This window comes from Megalobrama amblycephala, linkage group LG23, assembly GCF_018812025.1.
Source record: "Megalobrama amblycephala isolate DHTTF-2021 linkage group LG23, ASM1881202v1, whole genome shotgun sequence".
NCBI lineage: Eukaryota > Metazoa > Chordata > Actinopteri > Cypriniformes > Xenocyprididae > Megalobrama > Megalobrama amblycephala.
The window spans coordinates 18,942,442-18,958,961 of NC_063066.1; the positions used below are offsets into that span (position 1 = coordinate 18,942,442).

The 16,520-nt window shown below is 37.1% G+C and overlaps 3 protein-coding genes across 4 annotated transcripts; 1 reads left to right on the forward strand and 2 right to left on the reverse strand.

Moving 5' to 3' along the window:
- Window positions 1-3,047: 3,047 nt before the first annotated feature.
- On the reverse strand, window positions 3,048-8,006 carry si:dkeyp-121d2.7 (zinc finger and SCAN domain-containing protein 22). Of its 2 annotated transcripts, none has more exons than XM_048176702.1 (4): window positions 7,185-8,006; window positions 6,805-6,992; window positions 6,058-6,154; window positions 3,048-4,588 (listed from the first exon to the last, which is right to left on the reverse strand). In XM_048176702.1, exons 1-4 carry the CDS (start codon window positions 7,477-7,479, stop codon window positions 3,717-3,719), a joined length of 1,452 nt encoding a protein of 483 aa, XP_048032659.1. In that variant the 5' UTR covers window positions 7,480-8,006; the 3' UTR covers window positions 3,048-3,716. The 2 variants fall into 2 exon arrangements, with proteins under 2 accessions (XP_048032659.1, XP_048032660.1); XM_048176703.1 differs by having other exon boundaries at window positions 6,805-7,092; window positions 7,185-7,421.
- A 1,243-nt stretch (window positions 8,007-9,249) lies between these two features.
- mif (macrophage migration inhibitory factor) lies at window positions 9,250-10,843 on the forward strand. The gene is made up of 3 exons (XM_048177014.1): window positions 9,250-9,532; window positions 10,215-10,384; window positions 10,608-10,843. Exons 1-3 carry the CDS (start codon window positions 9,425-9,427, stop codon window positions 10,672-10,674), a joined length of 345 nt encoding a protein of 114 aa, XP_048032971.1. The 5' UTR covers window positions 9,250-9,424; the 3' UTR covers window positions 10,675-10,843.
- Window positions 10,844-11,946: 1,103 nt separating this feature from the next.
- On the reverse strand, window positions 11,947-14,656 carry selenoh (selenoprotein H). The gene is made up of 5 exons (XM_048176023.1): window positions 14,505-14,656; window positions 13,139-13,265; window positions 12,685-12,827; window positions 12,428-12,551; window positions 11,947-12,317 (listed from the first exon to the last, which is right to left on the reverse strand). Exons 1-4 carry the CDS (start codon window positions 14,524-14,526, stop codon window positions 12,445-12,447), a joined length of 399 nt encoding a protein of 132 aa, XP_048031980.1. The 5' UTR covers window positions 14,527-14,656; the 3' UTR covers window positions 11,947-12,317; window positions 12,428-12,444.
- Window positions 14,657-16,520: the final 1,864 nt, after the last annotated feature.

Genomic DNA, 16,520 nt, shown 5'->3' on the forward strand with positions numbered 1-16,520 from the left:
TGTATATAATACAAATAGATTTATTGTAATGGGGACTTTGTGCTCATTTTTATTCACATGTTGCAGTGTGTACCATAGTGTGCCTCTTCTGATGCCTAAGAGCAATATATCACATACTCAATGTAAATTATACATCAATTCAAAAAACTTAACTCTGTACTGACAAAATCTATATCTATATTCATGCATTTGCTGCACTTAAGATGTTACAAATGTGAATCAACAAATTTGATGAATAATGTGAGGTGAATAACGAGCACTTTTTAGGAAATTAAAACTATTATGTATTAAGTACTATGTACTTCCTGTTTACAATGTCTAGTGAAGCATAATTCTCTTGCCAATCCAATTAAAGCCCACATCTTGTACATCTTAGAAAAAATGTGTTTTAGCAATTCAGAAAAACTAAGAAACGTGAAAGCTGCTTAAAGGGATAGTTCACCCAAAAATTAAAATTGAAATATGATTGGAGTTATATTAAACAATGTCCTGGCTCTCCCAAGCTTTATAATGGCAGTAAATAGAGGTTTTGAGAGGTTTAGAGATTTTGAAGCCCAAAAAAGTGCAACTATCCAACATAAAAGATATCCACACGGCGCCGGGGGGTTATGCCTTCTGAAGTGAAGAAATGCATTTGTCTAAGAAAAATATCCATATTTAAAACTTTAAAAACTTAAATAACTGGCTTCTGGCAGACAGCCGTACACACGTCGACTTACAGCAAAAGAGTAACCCCTGAGGCGATGTAGGAGTAGTGTAAGCTTTGACGCGTCTCATTGTTCAAACAATTCACGAGTTCACATATCCATATAATTAAATAGAGTAAAGTTATGCGTATTTGGCGTGCTGTACGGGGAGAGGGCTCTGAGCTCGGAATTTTGGCCTGAACCCAGAGTACTCCCCCCGGTGTGGTAAAAGTAGATAGAACTATAAGTGAGGAGATGGGGTGGAGGAGGGATGCTGATAAACTCTCAGATGAACAGAGGTAAGTCTGCTGAATTTATACCTCTTGACATTGGTTGAGTTGATTAACTGAATGCTCTCCACCTGTGCTAATTAGGTTAATTATCTGAACATGCTCCTCCCGAACTTTGTATATAAAACTTCATATACAGATGCTGGTCATATAATTAGAATATCATCAAAAAGTTTATTTATTTCACTAATTCCATTCAAAAAGTGAAACTTGTATATTATATTCATTCATTACACACAGACTGATATATTTCAAATGTTTATTTCTTTTAATTTTGATGATTATAACTGACAACTAAGGAAAATCCCAAAGTCAGTATCTCAGAAAATTAGAATATTACTTAAGACCAATACAAAGAAAAGATTTTTAGAAATCTTGGCCAACTGAAAAGTATGAACATGAAAAGTCCAGTCCTTTTTGTCTTTAGCCCAGGCGAGACGCTTCTGATGCTGTCTGTTGTTCAAGAGTGGCTTGACACAAGGAATGCGACAGCTGAAACCCATGTCTTGCATACGTCTGTGCGTAGTGGTTCTTGAAGCACTGACTCCAGCTGCAGTCCACTCTTTGTGAATCTCCCCCACATTTTTGAATGGGTTTTGTTTCACAATCCTCTCCAGGGTGCGGTTATCCCTATTGCTTGTACACTTTTTCTACCACATCTTTTCCTTCCCTTCGCCTCTCTATTAATGTGCTTGGACACAGAGCTCTGTGAACAGCCAGCCTCTTTTGCAATGAGCTTTTGTATCTTGCCCTCCTTGTGCAAGGTGTCAATGGTCGTCTTTTGAACAACTGTCAAGTCAGCAGTCTTCCCCATGATTGTGTAGCCTACAGAAGTAGACTGAGAGACCATTTAAAGGCCTTTGCAGGTGTTTTGAGTTAATTAGCTGATTAGAGTGTGGCACCAGGTGTCTTCAATATTGAACCTTTTCACAATATTCTAATTTTCTGAGATACTGAATTTGGGCTTTTCCTTAGTTGTCAGTTATAATCATCAAAATTAAAAGAAATAAACATTTGAAATATATCAGTCTGTGTGTAATGAATTAATACAATATACAAGTTTCACTTTTTGAATGGAATTAGTGAAATAAATCAGCTTTTTGATGATATTCTAATTATATGACCAGCACCTGTAGGGCTGTTCAAACAAACAGGGCTGTGCAACAAACTCGAGCTCCTCTTCTCTTATATCGAAATCCTCTAATTCGTGACCAGTGTTTTGTTTTGCTCTATCCTCGAGCTTTCGTCATTGCGTCATGCATCGGGTCAGAGTTCACTTGCCGTAAATCGATGCATACGGCTGTCTGTTGGAAGCTAGTTATTTTAGTTTTTAAAGTTTTAAATATGGACATTTTTCTTACACAAACACATTGCATCTCTTCAGAAGGCCTTTATTAACTCCCCGGAGTTAGTAAAGTTGGTTATCTTTTATAATGGATGGATGCATTTTTGGGGGCTTCAAAATCTCATCCTCTATCTGCCATTATAAAGCTTGGGAGAGTCAGGACATTATTTAATATAACTCCGATTGTATTCGGCTGAAAGAAAAAAATTCATATACACCTAGGATGGCTTTCATTTTTGGGTGAATCTTTTAAGATGCTTTTCTGGGAAACGCAGCCCCAGACCTGTTGTGCACCAGTTCAACCGATTCATTGATATGATCTGAGTCATCGATCAATAGGACATCGATATTTACGATCGTTTAGTTAGAATAGGTATAACAAATACTGAAAATCCATGTGCACACAATATCAAGCACCTTTCTTCTGATTAAATAACTTAAGTGGAAAATGACTTATAAATCACTGGCAGATAGGCATGGTGCATTTCATGAGATGTTGAAGGCATGAAACGTTGAGCTATTCATCTGAATCAGAAGTAACATCTATCTCTGGTAAATAGAATATTATCTTTGACTTTTGTTTGCTTGTCATAATTTGTGAGAGTAGCATTTGCATTTTTATTTATTCTATCTAATGTAGTTTTAAACTTCTTTTCATTTAAGGATTTTTTCAAAACACAAATAAATAAAAAGAGTAGTGTATAGTTAAAGACGAGGAAATGTGTGTATTTGGATAGGATTTTTATTTTACATTTACCATAATGTTTAATACGGTATGAAGTAAATGAAATACAACATGAAAAAAAAACAAAAAAAACCTAAAGCAATACTGTTATCATCACAACAAATATTTCACTTCTGAATTGAGTAAAAACAACACATGGGATCTATAAGAGAAAAAAAAAACATACTAAAGAATGGATGAATAACACAATTTGTTATTAATAAGAAACAACAAGTTGTTATAAACGTCCTTGTATTTCACAACCTGTTATAAGTAGCTCAACATAACAAAAATAGAGTTATTTGCATTTTTGGAGTTGGAACAGAGGTGCTTGTTATGTTGCTATATATATACTTTAACTGTGAATAATGCGTTGACAGTTTCTGAGTAATAATATAATAATAATAAATAAGAAATTCCACTCTGAGATATTGTCTTTGCACTAGGTTAAGTGTGCTTTGCTTTGAGGCGTAGGGTTTGTGTACAAGTCAGTAATGAGATCTTGTTTGGGGTCATTAAAGGAAGAAGCATGTGGTAAGATGCTAAAAGAAAATTAGAAATACAGAAAATGAATAGAAATATGAAGAATAAGGTGTTTTGAGCGCTGCAGATCTGACTAGTTAAGGTCTAGTATTGTGTAAGAACAAGATCCTCATGAACACTGAATAATATTAAGTGTTATACAGACATTGATGCTGCTTGAACTGCTCAGTATCGCTGAATGTCTGGTTGCACTGGGAGCAGTGGTGGGAGTTTCGCAGCGGTGGGAGTTTCACCATTGCTTCTCCAATGTGGATGTGCTGATGCCGTTTCAGGTATTCCACTCGACTGAATCGTTTCCCACACGCCCCGCACTCATACGGCCTTTCACCCGTGTGGATGCGCTGGTGCCTCTCCAGGTTGCCGAGACGACTGAAGCTGCGGCCGCACTGCGGGCACCTGTGGGGACGCTCACCTGTATGAACCAGCTGATGGCGCTCAAGGGACCGCGAGTGCGTGAAGCGTTTGCCACAGAGTTCGCAGTGGTGCGGCTGCTCTCCCGCCTGCACGCATTCGTGGCTTTTAAGGCTCCAGGCGTGGCCGAACGCTCTCCCGCACACCGAACACTGATAAGGCCGATCCTCGGCCGCAGGACATGAGTGCTTCATGAGGTCAGATGTGGAATTGAAGCCGCTGCCGCACCGTGCGCAGAAATGCAGCATGTCGCCGCTCTCTCCTCCTGACTCCTCTTCCTCTTCCTTGTTCGTAGGGGCTGATGGGAGTTCTGCAGGGTCTGCCCTATGTGACGAGGACGACATACCCTGTTGAGAGCTGCATAAACCATCTAATCCGATGAAGGCCACACCTTCAGATCCACACGCCTCCTGAGATGGGCTACCCAGGCCGGACTCCGCCTCTTCACGTTCACGCTCCGCCTTGAGGGCCGTCTCCAGTCCACTGAGCTCGTCTCCACCAGTCATTTGTTCCTCTGACAAGGCCGGTTGTTCCTCCCACACTTCAGCAGCAGTGGATTGAGGGCCAGTAGGGGTGGGGCCCATTTCTCCTGCAGACACAAATACTAATCATTTGCACATTAAGGAAATAGTTCACCACAAAAATTTAAACGCTAGAATGGAAGACCCAATCACACAGACTGAGCCATTTGACCAATCAGAGCAGAGCAGGCATGTGGAAATGTGGAGGGGTTTAGAGAGACTTTGAATGAATAGTTTCAGACTCTTTGAGAAATTAGGTGATGTACAATGTATATTATGAGAAAATGAAAGTGTTTTTGACCTTGGATGCATGTAAACCTGTTGTAGGAGACCTCCAAAATGAAATTAGGCACATTTATAACATTTCAGTTCACCTAGTTTGCATTTATTTGATCAAATATAGAGTAAATACGGTATTATTATGAAATATTATTACAATTTAAAATAACTGTTTTCTATTTAAATACATTTTGAAATCTAATTTATTCCTTTGAATTTTCAGCATCATTACTCCAGTCTTCAGTGTCACATGATCCTTCAGAAATCATTCTAATCATTCTATTTTGTGGAAACAGTAACATTTTTTCAGGATTCTTTGACAAACAAAACGTTCAAAAGAATGACATTTATTAAAAATATGTTTTTGTAACAATGTAAATTTCTGTTATTTTTAAGTTTTAGATTTTTTTATAAGCTTTACTGTAACTTTTGATCGATTGAATGTATCCTTGCTGAATAAAAGTATTAATTTCTTAAAAAAAAAAACTCTTCCTGACACCAAACATTTTTCCATTTAAAAAAATAAAAATCAATATTTTATATATATATATATACAGTCAAACCAAAATTTATTCAGACACCTTGAACATTTCATTCATTAATACAGTTTATTCACTATAGTATAAAAAATGGTAATAAAATATGACAAGATCTACTTAAAGCAAAACATGGTCATAATTTGAATAATTTTTGGTTCCAAATTTTTATCAATTTTATTTTTTATCAATTTTAGTCCACTGTATGAAGAATGTTTGGGTATAATATGTCAGAGTTTACTTTATTTAAAAAAAAAAAATCTACTGTCTGAATAATTTTTGGTTTGACTGTGTGTGTGTGTGTGTGTGTGTGTGTGTGTGTGTATATATATATATATATATATATATATATATATATATATAGTGACTATTTAATCACCCCTCATGTTGTTCCAAACATGTATGCTGTTCATTTTTTTCTGCAGAACACAAGAGGAAATTCTGAAGAATTTACACACTTTTCTATACAACAATAACTCATAGTGCCCATGACTGTCGAGGTCCCAAAAAATAATAATCATCATTTAAAAAAAATACTTGAAACTTGACAGCCGTGGTCCCTATATACTGTTAATGTATGGAAAACAATTTTGTTTTCAATATTTCTCCTTTTATGTTTCACAAAAAAAGTACTACTCCTTCAACTGTTCATGCTTGCTATCACAAAAAAAAAAAAAAAAAATTAATAACTGTTTTCCCAAACAAAGCATTGCAGTGCTCACCGTGGGTGGGACTGGGGGAGGGAGGGCTGGTTTCACTTTGGTTCATCTGTAGAGCCTCTTGCAACAGCCTCAGGGAGTCTGATCTGTAGCCTTCCACCTTTATCCATCATCCCACAGAAGCAGAAAGAGCGAAAACGCAAGGTGTGAAATAAATTCCCTTTGCTCACAATAATGCATCTCTTTTAAAACTGATAATAAACATTTAAGACAGATCTGAGGTGGGAGTAACCTTGTGTCCTTGTGTTACTTACTTGCTGTTATTTTAACATTTAAACTTGTTTTAGTGCACTGACAGCATTTTAGTTTGATTGACAAGTGAGTGGGCGGTCCCTTCCTGATGCAGTCATATGCTTTTCTGACAACCTGTCCAATTGTAGTTTGAACAACTAGATGATAAAATGCATGGACCCTATTTACACTAGTAAATATTACGTTGTCCACTTTTGTTCTGATCTATCTAGTCTATGCATATTTCTGAATATGACCACCTAAATGACATGATCTCAATCTAGAGGGAAAGACAGTGACACCAGCACTGAATAAAAAGTCAGTTTCTATAATTGCTGTCAGTGTCAACAATGATGGGTTATGATTTTTGGTGCAGTTTTTGCACTTGCAAAATATACTTTGAAATTAGTTTGAGTGTGCAAAATGGGATTGTTCTCTTTAGGTCCTTCTCCTGTCCGTATCCCTCTGCATCTCCTCTCTCTCCTGCAGCTGTTTCCTCACATTCGATTGGTTACTCACCTCCTCTTTAATGCTGGCCACCTCCTTCCTCTCCCCAGAGAGACATATCCTTTCCTCCTCCTCCTCCTCCCCACCTCCACCTCCTCCAGCTGGCAGATGGACACGGAACACGTCCCTCCTCTCATCCCTCACTCTTCCAGTCCCCTCCTCCCACGCATTAGCACTCCACTCCTTCCCTTGCTTGCCTCCTGAGAGAGAAAGATGGGAGGGGGAAGAGGAGAGAGGAGGACAGGAGGGGGAGGGAGGAATCCAAAAGAGGAGGAGAGGAAGGAGAAAGAAACCTGAGAACTGAGGAGCAAGTCGCCATTATGGTTTCTCACTTAATGCACGATCAAACAACAGTTTTCACCCAATAAATCCGAGTTGGCCAGTGCGCTTACTTTGGAGATCCATTCTTCGCGCTTTGCGCACGGTGTCGTCCGCGCCAAGCAGACCAGCCGCACGCCGACTAGCCGCCCAGCCCATGCCATATTTGCGTTCGTTTCTCAATTTATTCTCTGTCAGCCTCAGTCTCAATTTCAGCGCTTCGTTCTCTTTTCTGTTCAGCGAGATTTCCACCAGGTAGTCGTTCACCGTGTCCTGGAAGAGTTTGGTGATCTCGCACACGGATGCGCGGACTAAACTGTCCATGACAGCGGTCAGGTGCGCTTGAAAGGTCTTGACCGATTCCGCCATAGCTTTACTAGTGTTCAGTCGCACATATAATAAATAAAGTTGTGTCCAACAAAACTATCAACGAATCCCTCTTACGCCATATATCAGCACCAGTTATTCTTCATGTTTAAAAACATCCGCTTTACAATAACAACACTTAATTTAAATACGCGTGTGGATAAAACAATATGACATCAACAGTAGCAACGGCTGTCACCCGTAACTTTGTATACAGCCAATGGAATGGACCCTGTTCCTCTAGCTTTAAGCCAGTGACCGCACAAATCAAACCCCAGAAAGATGAAATTCCACTCCAGTTGAGCGAACAAATATTGTCGTCGGTTAAAAAAGATCCGCGTTCATGTTTTACGGATGTTATGCGCTATCAGCGGAACAATTTCACCGAGTCGCGACCACCCCTCTCAACTCAAGAGGTTTTAATTCTCGCCTACAATATTATTTCCGGATGTTGCGTTCTGCGCATGCGCAGAGCTACCGTAATTACCAGAAAAAGTGGACCAAGTTATGGCTGGTTAGCTTTGGCAGCTAGCCCATGCTGGTAGATTTTTTAATTGAATGAACATTTGAAAAGTATACAATTATGCATATAAAAATAAAACATTTAAAAGATTAAAAAAAAAAAAAAAACCTACTACAAAAATAAATAATACATCAGGTATAAATTGTATAATTGTATAATTCTATCTATCTATCTCATAGCAACCACCCAGAGCAACCGAGCAACCACATAGCAACCACCCAGAACACCATGGCAACTGCCTAGCAACCACACAAATCACCCTGGCAACATTCTAGTAACCAGCCCAAGTACCATAACAAACACCCTAGCAACCACCCAGAATACCTTAGCAACCGCATAGCAACACCTTAGCAAACACCCCGAGTACCCTCGCAACCGCATAGCAACACCTTAGCAACCACCCCGAGTACCTTACCAACCGCATAGCAACACCCTAGCAACCACCCAGAATACCTTAGCAACCGCATAGCAACACCCTAGCCACCACTCAGATTACACTAGCAATCGCATAGCAACACCCTAGCAACCACCCAGAATACCTTAGCAACCACACAGCAACACCTTAGCAACCACTTAGAGTACCACTCAGAGTACCCTAGCAGCCACATAGCAACACCTTAGCCACCACCCCGAGTACCTTAGCAACCGCATAGCAACACCCTAGCAACCACCCGAGTACCCTAGCAACTGCATAGCAACTATATCTATTTCTAATCTATCTATCTCATCTGACTCTATCTATCTATCTATCTATCTATCTATCTACCTTTTAAAACTACAAATCTAAAACTATTTAAAACTGAAAAGCTTCAAACTACAAGCTTTTAAAACTTCTTCAAACTTTCTTCTTGGCTTTTTCAAGCTAACTTAAAGTTTGTCTCCAAACTTTTTAATCTAGTTTATTTTATTATGCATTTAACGTCTAGTTATTTTGTCTTCTTCTGTCATAAAGTGGGTTTCATTAATCTTGATATGAATTATGGCATTTTTGCTTGTTTTCATGTGAAGCAGGCCTACTTTGAACTGCATTCCTTTTTGAAATGTGCTATAGAAATAAGGTTTATTGTTATTATTAGATGTTTCAGCATAATATAAATAATAAATAAAAAGTTATTTTTGAGTAAGTAGTCACACGCCATTTATGGCACACACAGGTAATTGTCTTCAATTAATTACCAAAAAGAAAAGATGAGTTTGTGCATCTCGGACTGCATGCGCCAGCCAAACAACTGTGGAATGCCACCGGATCTGTCAAACCTTTATTGGGTCACACCACGCGGTGTTTTACGGTAGCCTAGAAGAAGCACTGGCATCGTGGTCACTTACCTTATTCAACCAGGGCTCACATCTGGACACATTCCCGAAGGCGTTGATCCTTCTACCTTGCACTATTTTGCAGTACGTGCCTGTCTCTCCGTTGCAGTCATGCCGATGTTCGTAGTGAACACAAATGTAGCAAAGGACTCGGTTCCTGCTGAGCTGCTGTCGGAGGCCACGCAGGAGCTCGCCAAAGCGATGGGCAAACCCGCGCAGGTGAGCAGACTGCATTTTTCTTCTTTTTATTTTTTGTATATTTAAAACGTTTGACTTTGCATTTTAGTCTGCATGGAATGAAGGACTATAAGTACTGCCACGAGACAACGAAACATACGAGAGATTACTGTACAGTTATCCTCTTAGCTGTAGCTTAAGTCATCTTGGTTTGTTATTGTCTTAAACCTAAAGACATTTAGCCAGCCTATGCATCATTATTTGTCTCGATTTAAGCTTTACTAGTCTAGTGATGGGACAGACTCATTTCCTTGAATCATGCTTTCGAACGTTTCAAAGAACCGGTTCAAAAAATGATTCAGTGATTCTTTTACGTCTTGACGCAATTCTGTTATCGCGTTATCACAGTGACAGAACAGTATGAATCTAGAATGTTCCAATAAATCCATTTGTAGGCATTTTTTACTGTTTATTAAGGTTCACTAATACGATACCTCGTATTAAATTACTGTGCATTTCAGTTTAGTGTTTTGCAGCAATTTTATGATAAACCATATGCGTTTAAATCATACGATAATAAAATACTTTTTGTTTTGACTCGAGAACCGCTCATGGGATCAATTTGGTCCGATCCGAATCGTTTTATGAACAAATTGAAAAGTTAATATTCAAAAAGAACTGTAGTATTAACTGTTTAATCTTGTCTGTCTTTATATTGATACAGTATATTGCCATACACATCATCCCAGATCAGATGATGATGTTCGGGGGAAAAGGAGATCCGTGCGCGCTCTGTTCTCTCACCAGCATCGGAAAGATCGAGGGCGCGCAAAAGCAATACTCAAAACTTCTTATGGGCTTGCTCAGCAAACACCTTGCCATTTCACCTGACAGGTAGATCCATACAATACAGCTGGCTCTCTTTTACCAGAAGAGCATTTACCAGAATGTTGTGCAAAAATAAAGTTTTAGCTTGCAAAGTGAATTGTAGTTTTTAAAATGCATATGCATTCATGCATATTAAATTCAAGAGCTGCTTTTCATATAAGGGGTTATTTTGTACATGTCAAATTTAGTTTGATGTTTGTTTAATGAAACTTCTTGTATTGTTTTTCAGGATCTATATAAACTTTGTTGATATGGATGCAGCCAATGTGGCTTGGAACAGCACCACCTTTGGATAAAGAAAATGGATTTATGGCCTGATATAAGGCTGCGGTTTCTATTCAAGCTTTACCTGGAGAAGAGCAGTTGGGAACATAATGCTTTCAGTCGATTAAGTCTTAACAAAAAGCACTTACTGCTTACAGCAGACACCATCTTATTTGACAATAAAGTTTTCTTTAAACTGTATTGAGATGGGTTTTTGTTATACATGCTTCTTGAAAGAACAAATGCTCAGGAAGTCATAATGCAGTCCACATAAAAATCTTAAAATGCAATTACTTTTTCTAAAACTAGGTCCAGAGGAAATATGATTGACAAATTCAGTTTACATTGTTTTTATAGTAGTTTTTAAACATCAGATTCAGATTAGTTTGCGCCAATCCTGGGTTTTAGGTAACATGAAAGTGACTTGGCTTTTAGCGGTGTTTATCACCATAGTAACTTATGCTCCACGGCCTAACCTGCTCCCGGGCAGATTATGTTCTGGTTTAGAGATCTCAAACCGAAATTGGGCCAATCAGATGTGAGCAAACTGACACATCCAATGCAATAGTCACTCCCTCAGTTTCTCTTCCTCCAAATTAAAGGTCACTATATGGCAACAAAAAAAAAAAAAAAAAATTAACAAAATTGTCTGGCTTTAATGATAATTACTTAGAATTATTTTATGATTTATATATGATTTATCTAATTATTATATGATATATTATTAATTACAAGTGATTTTAGTTTAGCAGTTAAGCAGTTTTAATGAATATTAATATATACAGATCATATGTAATATAAATAAGCTGTAAATAAACTTGAAATATGATGTGACCTTACATTTGAGTCTCTATCGCTATATTTGATCAACTATATAAACTAACTTCACCACTTTAACTTGCACTGATAGAGCAAGACATTTTCTTTTATCTATCCTCTTTCATAGACAAGTATTGTCATCAGTGTAAAAGAGTTTAAATACTTAATTTTCTTCAATCTCTTAACCTTCAGCAAAAGAGTTTTGAATCGCGCTGGCTGTCTTGCGAGAAGTGAATCATAGTTTATCACATGCAAGGCATGTGATTGGCTGTTCACCACTGATGTCACTCATTCATGTGCACATGCTTCACAGACTCAAGATCAAAGCCTGAGTTGACAAAGAAAGTTGATAAGCATCATGGTACCAACAAAGCTGGATTGGAGTGGTTTGGTTTTGTCAACTCAAAACTAATCCTATAACCCTGAGTTTGTTCAACTACCATCATGGTACAGGCCCCTGGTGAGAAAAAGTAATGCAAAAGTAATGCAATTCATTATTTTTTAATAAAAAGTAATGCAAAAAGTTAATTTTTTGGGGAGTAACACAATATTGTAACTTTCCCCCACACTGATTAGCATAATGATGATGCAGATTAAAGGGAGATCATGCTAGCTTTATTAGTATTCAAGCAGTAAAAAAAAAAAAAAAAAGTGATTTGTCATACATTGACAGAGTAGAGACAGGTAATAGCAAAACAGAACATTAAGAGTTTGAAAGCTTAACAGAAGAAACAAGGCAAGGTCAATTATCCAGTCCAGAACAACAGAGCTGCTCATCAGAAAACAGACGGGGAAATTTTCCCATTAGTCCATTAACATCATTATGCATCCAATGTCCAGGAACAAAGACGACTGACTAGAGGGAGAAAATGAATTAGGAAAAAATCATTTTATTGCTATTTACAAAAGCTATAATATGTTAAAAACAAGTTAATAGCAAAAAAAAAAAAAAATGCATTTCCTCACCGGTCTCCTTATAACCTCTACTCGCTCTTTAGCGCTTTTTTCAGGGCAGACACCACTTCAGCAGGATCGGGAAACTTCAGTTTGCGTGGAGGACCCTTCTTAATGCCAGACCACAAAACAATCTCTGCTCAGGAGAAAGAAATACAGAGGCAGCATATGCAAACAACTCTTTGGACATCCATAAATTGTGCTGTACAATTTTGTTACTCGATGGCATCAGAAAAGAGACATATATGGATACTGGTTGGCAGTCTTACCTTTGTCTCCCTCCATCAGCGTGACCTCAAAGCTGTTCCGCCGAGGTTTCTGTGGATTGAGTACCACCTGAAGATCAGGGTGGGAAGCCGCAAGTGCCTCACGCACACCTTCCGCATTCCGCCCGTAAACCCGTCAGCTTTTACTGTAAAGCAGCAAGAATATGAACATGACTCACATATAAGGGTGTCAAAGCTTTTTTATTAAAAGGGCAATATCTGCCACCTGCAAGTCATTTTTTTTAAGGTGCCATTTTATCTTTATGAGGGAGTTTTTCTTTTCTAATAATATGAAGACAGTCTTCTAATCATGTAAAACACTACAACTGATTGAATATATTCTATTAATATGGCTTTAAAATCAAAGTAGCAAAACAAAGCACCTGTAAATAACACACAAATTATTACACACTCAACACTGCATGAACATTTTAAATAACTAGCCATGTGTTCTCACCAATGCTCGATGACGACCCTTTGTCCTGTTTCTTCATCTTTTTTCTCTACGCCATCAAGCTTTTCTATCTTCTCCTCCACTGCAGCTGCTTCTGAATCTACATCAGCCTTGCGCTTCCGACCACGACCTGCATATTTAAAGGGTTAGTTCACCCAAAAATGAAAATAATGTCATTTATTACTCACCCGTTTACTCAGACCTTTGTGAAGCTTCAGAGCGTTATGAATCTTTTGTGTCGAAGCATGATTCGGATCGCGTGTCAAACCACCAAACTGCTGAAATCACGTGACTTTGGCGCTCCGAACCGCTGATTCGACACGCTGATTCATAATGCTCTGAAGCTTCCTGAAGCAGTGTTTTGAAATCGGCCATCACTATATAAGTTGTTATTTCGGGGTTTTTTGGCACACCAAAAATATTCTCGTCGCTTTATAATATTAATATTGAACCACTGTACTCACATGAACTGATTTAAATATGTTTTTAGTACATTAATGGATCTTGAGAGAGGAAATGTCATTGCTGGCTATGCAGGCCTCACTGAGCCATCGGATTTCAACAAAAATATCTTAATTTGCGTTCTGAAGATGAACGAAGGTCTTACGGGTGTGGAAAGACATGAGGGCGAGTAATAAATGAAATTATTTTCATTTTTGGGTGAACTAACCCTTTAAGTGGATCACAGAGTTTCAATTTTGCATACATTAAAATAAACTGGTAATCAAAATTGCATTTTTATATATATATATATATATATATATATATATATATATATATATATATATATATATATATATATATATGTGTGTGTGTGTGTGTGTGTGTGTATGTATATATATGCACACACATATGTACTGTCTGTACAACCACTTTACAATAAGGTCTTATTTGCTTATTGATTACAAACCCACTTTGCATACTTGTTGTCATAATACATTAATATTCTTAATACACACAATATTTATTTGTATAATATTCATAATTGTAGTCTAATTATTATTTATTATGGTCTCAAAAGCAGAAATCAGCAATTTAAAGGACATTTAAATCAGCATCCCATCAGCTATGAACAAAGTAATTTCAGTCAACCTGTAGTTATTGGGTTATATACGATATGCATTCATACTCGTTCGCAAGTTAATTATACGAACTTAAATTTGAGGAATTGTATGAAAGATTTTGCCTAATGTAAAATCTCTTGAGAAGGCGTGCCCTCACACAACCACCTTGACTCCCACTGAAAATACAGAACATGACAAACACGAAAACTCATATTCTGTTCATGTGAAGCGCAGCACAAAAGATAAAGTAATCTATTCTAGTTTAAAGACATTAAAAAGTTTTCAACACGTTCTGTGTTACGCACCTGATTTGGCTCGGGTCGCCATTGCAGCAACATGAGAAGTGTTTGGCGGGAAATGTTGAAGAAATAAAGCGACACGGACAGTGCCACCTTCTGGTGTGGAAAGTCTTGACAGTCTTCGCAGTCAAGGTATTTTTGAAGTTAGTGTGTAAAAACATTGAAAATGTCCCGGTATAGGGGTGTCATGCATTATACAGTATTAATTTGTTTAAATATGAAAGATAATGTAGAGTAATAGAGTTTTACACCACTACCAAGACGTTTTTTACCTTAATAACCACAAAATATAGAGGTGAATTCAGGTTGATTAGGACACTTTCTCCAAGTCATTTCAAAGGCAAAAAGTGTCCCATCACCCTGAATTCACCCCTATCAAAATTAATTTGAATAAAAAAATTGAAAACACAATTACAGAAAGTATTTTTATTGGCTTTTTGTGTATTTTTATATGAATAAATTAGAACACTGAAAAAATCGAAAATCAGTGTAAAATACAGTTCTAAATGTTTGAAGCACTAAGTCAGGATCTCATTATATAGCTGTAGATCATTTGTCTTTCATGTTTGGCTCTCAGAGTCTTGAAAGAAACAGAAAGTACACAAGACAAGACAATTAGAAATTAAAGGTGCAATAGGTGATTCTCTACAGAAACACTTTTTGTTATACTAGTTGAAAGTCTCCTCATATCCTGATGTTAAATGGTCTAAGTGTATTTTTATAAATATATATCGTCTGTGGAAGGCGTAGGACCAAAAAACGTTCATCTAATTATTATATTCAGCCCGAATTAAATAATATGATGTCCTACCTGCCTGTCAACATAGGCTATATTTTTACATACCCTTGCGCACCTCTGTGTGAAGTCTCTTCCAGTATGGGACATCCGAAGATGTTTTAATTCTTACATATGTGTCTTTGAGCAGCTGTATTTCTTCCCTGTTCATGGTCTGTCTTAAAATGAATTTTCTAAGGGAAATCAGTGCTGACAATCCATACTGTAGCCTAATAAAGAACAAGCAGATGCCACAATCAATAAATGTATTTAATTATAATGCTAAAATTATACTTACATGATATGATTAGGCCTTCAACAAAAAGACACAACAATTAATAAATGCATATTTTAATTATTATACTAAAATTATAGGCTACTTACGTGAAATGATTAGGCCTTCAGTCCTGTAATAAAGAACAACAAACAGATGCAACAATTAATAAATGTATAGTTTAATGATTATACTAAAGTTATACTTATCTACCAGCAGAAATACCATGTCTGGATGAAATGAAATGTTCTGGAGCAGAAACAATTTACTTAAGGAGACCAGTGCAGTCCTTGCAGACCATCAGTACTGTTATGATGGACAATGAACATCACATATCAAACTTCAGATTTTACAACAGAACACATCAAATAAGATGCCATAAATCTTGAATGTTTGGCAGTTTTGATCATTGTTATTTTATGAGAGAAACCACACAATGTCAATGTTAAGATCCATGTTAAGCGTTGTTACTTCAGATCACCATCATCGCCTCACAAATAGCCTGAAATCATCACCTTTACCTGTGCTTCATTAAAGTCTCACTTTATTCCTTTAAAATGTCTTGGTGATCTGTATAAAAATCAGCACAGTATTACCAATGTTTTGGCAATGGTTCTCAGTCGAGAATCAAAGATCCAAATCCAGAAATTTTAATTAATTTACAGTGCTTTAAAAAAAATAAATTCATAATGCAGCTGGAACGCATGACATCTTCACAAGTGAAAGACAAAGCCTATAGGCCATATACAATGTAGTATCAACAAAATACAATAAGACTATAAATTATGCAAATTAAATTAAGAAATAGCCTACAATAAATAAAGTGACGTTACATGATTGGGCTAGCCTACAATAATTAAACAAATCTTCCACAGTTTTTCTGGGTTTGTGTTTTTCTTTCTATCTTTGTTTGTTTGTTTGTTTGTTTTGTTTATACTTTTATTTTTAGAGGTTTTTTTTGTTACATTTAGAT

Bases quoted from the DNA above. Each gene is read 5' to 3' on its own strand.
- si:dkeyp-121d2.7 (XM_048176702.1), bottom strand. From the start codon at position 7,479: ATGGCGGAATCGGTCAAGACCTTTCAAGCGCACCTGACCGCTGTCATG. The intron at 6,993-7,184 runs GTAAGCGCACTG...TTTCTCTCTCAG, and splicing joins GCGAAGAATGGATCTCCAAA to GAGGCAAGCAAGGGAAGGAG. The intron at 4,589-6,057 runs GTGAGCACTGCA...TTGTGTCTGCAG, and splicing joins CTCCCCCAGTCCCACCCACG to GAGAAATGGGCCCCACCCCT.
- mif (XM_048177014.1), top strand. From the start codon at position 9,425: ATGCCGATGTTCGTAGTGAACACAAATGTAGCAAAGGACTCGGTTCCT. The intron at 9,533-10,214 runs GTGAGCAGACTG...ATATTGATACAG, and splicing joins CGATGGGCAAACCCGCGCAG to TATATTGCCATACACATCAT. The intron at 10,385-10,607 runs GTAGATCCATAC...ATTGTTTTTCAG, and splicing joins CTTGCCATTTCACCTGACAG to GATCTATATAAACTTTGTTG.